Source organism: Loa loa (assembly GCF_000183805.2).
Source record: "Loa loa unplaced genomic scaffold supercont3.277, whole genome shotgun sequence".
Classification (NCBI taxonomy): Eukaryota; Metazoa; Nematoda; class Chromadorea; order Rhabditida; family Onchocercidae; genus Loa; species Loa loa.
The window spans coordinates 46,642-49,388 of record NW_018108457.1 but is presented as its reverse complement, the minus strand read 5'-3'; the positions used below and the strand labels follow the sequence as shown (position 1 = coordinate 49,388).

The 2,747-nt window shown below is 32.1% G+C and overlaps 1 protein-coding gene across 1 annotated transcript in view; it reads right to left on the bottom strand.

The window, feature by feature from the left end:
* LOAG_18361 (DEAD/DEAH box helicase) overlaps positions 1-2,747 on the bottom strand; it is an 8,433-nt gene that overhangs the window by 1,175 nt on the left and 4,511 nt on the right. Inside the window, exons 12-17 of the mRNA XM_020451022.1 lie at positions 2,452-2,640; positions 1,838-1,968; positions 1,327-1,440; positions 963-1,112; positions 582-748; positions 230-347 (exon numbers count right to left, since the gene is read on the bottom strand). Of these exons, the coding sequence (XP_020305234.1) occupies positions 230-347; positions 582-748; positions 963-1,112; positions 1,327-1,440; positions 1,838-1,968; positions 2,452-2,640 (869 nt within the window). The remainder of the gene's footprint in view (positions 1-229; positions 348-581; positions 749-962; positions 1,113-1,326; positions 1,441-1,837; positions 1,969-2,451; positions 2,641-2,747) is intronic.

Sequence of the window (2,747 nt, the reverse complement as noted above, 5' to 3'; positions counted from 1 at the left end):
ATATATATATATATATATATATATATATACATATATATATGTATATATATATATATATATATATATGTATATAAAATTGAAGTGTTATAGACATTTTTTTTATGCAATTAGTGTGGAATGAAGTGAAATGAACCAATCTACATAATCAGTGGAAACAACATCTAGTACGCAATTAAGAAATAGTAAGCATAGCAAGAAATGTAATATCAAACAAAGTACATAAACTAACATGCTGGAGATCTTTGACATCAATACCACGCGCACAAACATCAGTAGCAACCAAGACTTTAATATTACCTTTTCGAAAATCTGCTAATGCCTCTTCCCGCTGTTTCTGCACACGATCTCTGTAATGCAGGCATTCAATATTTCTTCAGGCAATATAGCATTTAAGTATTTCTGTATAAAATAGTTGTTTAGGTTTCCTTAAATTCATTACAAGTGAACTATTTATTATAAGCTATTATAAATACAAGTTAGTGAAAATGAAGATACGAAGAGGACTACAGATAGATTTTTTGACTTTGACAAGTCTGAATTTTCATATTAAATAAATTTTGATCACTAATTTGAAGCATTACCCGCTGACACTGCTTGATCGTATGTTTTTTTGAATGAGATTTAAAGCTATAACATCGGCCATTTGTTTCCGCTGAACAAAAACCAGAGTACGTGCTACATCACCGTTATTTTCTCTATCTTCTTCCAATAATTGTATCAGTTTGTCAAATTTATTTTCGGATGTAACCTGCAATAGAAAAAGTAATTCTAATAAAAGATAGAGATTGCGTTCCTAGGTAGACAAACAGGTGAAACTCAGAGAGCAAAATGTCCTTAAGATGTTTTGTTTCAAACAAACCAAGACGACAAATCGACATAGTGAAACTTTCCAACCTGATCGATCTTACCTAAGTGGGCTAACCTAGACAGTTAAATATCCATGAAAATGACATTTAACTAACCTCAATAAAATTCTGTTCAACGAGAGGATTAGCCGCAGTGATTTTACCATTTGATATAAACGCATGGTCTTTTTTCAGAAGTTTTGCTGCTAACTCTTGTACTTCTGGTGTGAACGTGGCACTGAATAGTAATGTTTGCCGGCTGTTTATCTATAAAACATGTTTAAATTTCGAAACAGGCAGGATCTACTCCAGAAATGTCCAGGAAACTCAGTAAGCCGGGAAATGTTCGATTAAGTCGAATAACTTACTCCAAAGCAATGATAATTTATGAATCATATTTTTTCTAAATTTCAATGACTTTCAGTGTATGTTTTCATTTTTTGGAAAACAGTACAACAAAGTTTTGTTCGCTTAAACTTACCGAAGGAAAATCAGGCCTTTGAATGAGACACATGATATCTGTTTGAAAGGCATCTTGACCAAGCATGCGATCGGCTTCATCCAGCACAAAAAAACTGATATTATGCAACTTCACCTAAATAACCATCGAATTTTTTCTAAACAAGAATACCAATAAGAATACACAAACTGAACCTTTCTCCTTCAGGAAAACTAATCGTTTCGGATATTTCACAAAATATTATCATATCGGTTAACAAAATTATGCCATAAATTAAAATTTGAAAGTGTTGGAAGTATAATAATACTCATACTACGCCCAAATGTTATGGAAATTCAACCAAGTCGAAATGGTACCATTTCACGTAGTCTTGCCAAATTGCCATGATAACACTTGATATATATATAGCAGTGAATCCTAATTTTCACATTCCAACAAAATATTCAGACATTTTTACAAAAAAAATATTAATGTAATAAAAATAAAATCTCCAACATTGATTGTGCAAATATCATTTGGTTCAAATTGGCACCTTTCCACGCTCCACGAAATCTTTTAATCTTCCCATCGTCGCAAACAGCATATTACAGCCTCTTTCCAGCTCCATTACATTTTCCATCAACTTGTATTGTCCATATGCCTTCGCCGTTGTTACACCCGTTCCTGTAAGTTTCACTGTAGAAGTAAGCAAATTTCTCTTACATTCGAATTCACATGCAGAAAATTGATAGCAATGAGTGTAAGAAATGTTCAGATAGGATTATGACAAATGAAAGCGGACAAGTCAGTTGATGTCAAAATAGCTGCGCTACTATAATTAGAAGTAATGTTGAAGTATTGAACATGTTGAAATCTCGATAATACTAAAGATAAATAAGATAAAGAAAAGATCAGAAAATGAAGGAGAGACGAAGAAAAAATGGAGATAAAGATGAAGGTTTGACAATTCGGGAAGCAGAGACATTATTAAACATTCTGGCCTTGCTGGAGATTACCCAATAATTTCTGACAAGCCTATACATGGAGTTTACATGACAGTAAATGTTAGGTAAAATGAAAAGATAAATTTCAAAATTATTCAGAGTCAATGTTTAACTACTTCCAGGTTTAACCTACTGATTACGTAAATTGTGCCATAAACGATACCATCAGCGAATTTTCTAGCTTGATTATATAGCTGTCCGACCAATTCACGTGTTGGTGCTATTATCAAAGCAATTGGAGCGCATTTTGAATCAGTCGGTTCACCATTATTCATGATGTGATTGATAATTGGTAAAATGAATGCGGCCGTTTTACCACTACCAGTTTCGGCCTGTCCAACTATATCCCAGCCTTAATAAAACATAAATTGTCCATTTCGGTATATATATATATATATATACATGCATATATATATATATATATATATATATATATATATATATATATATATATATATA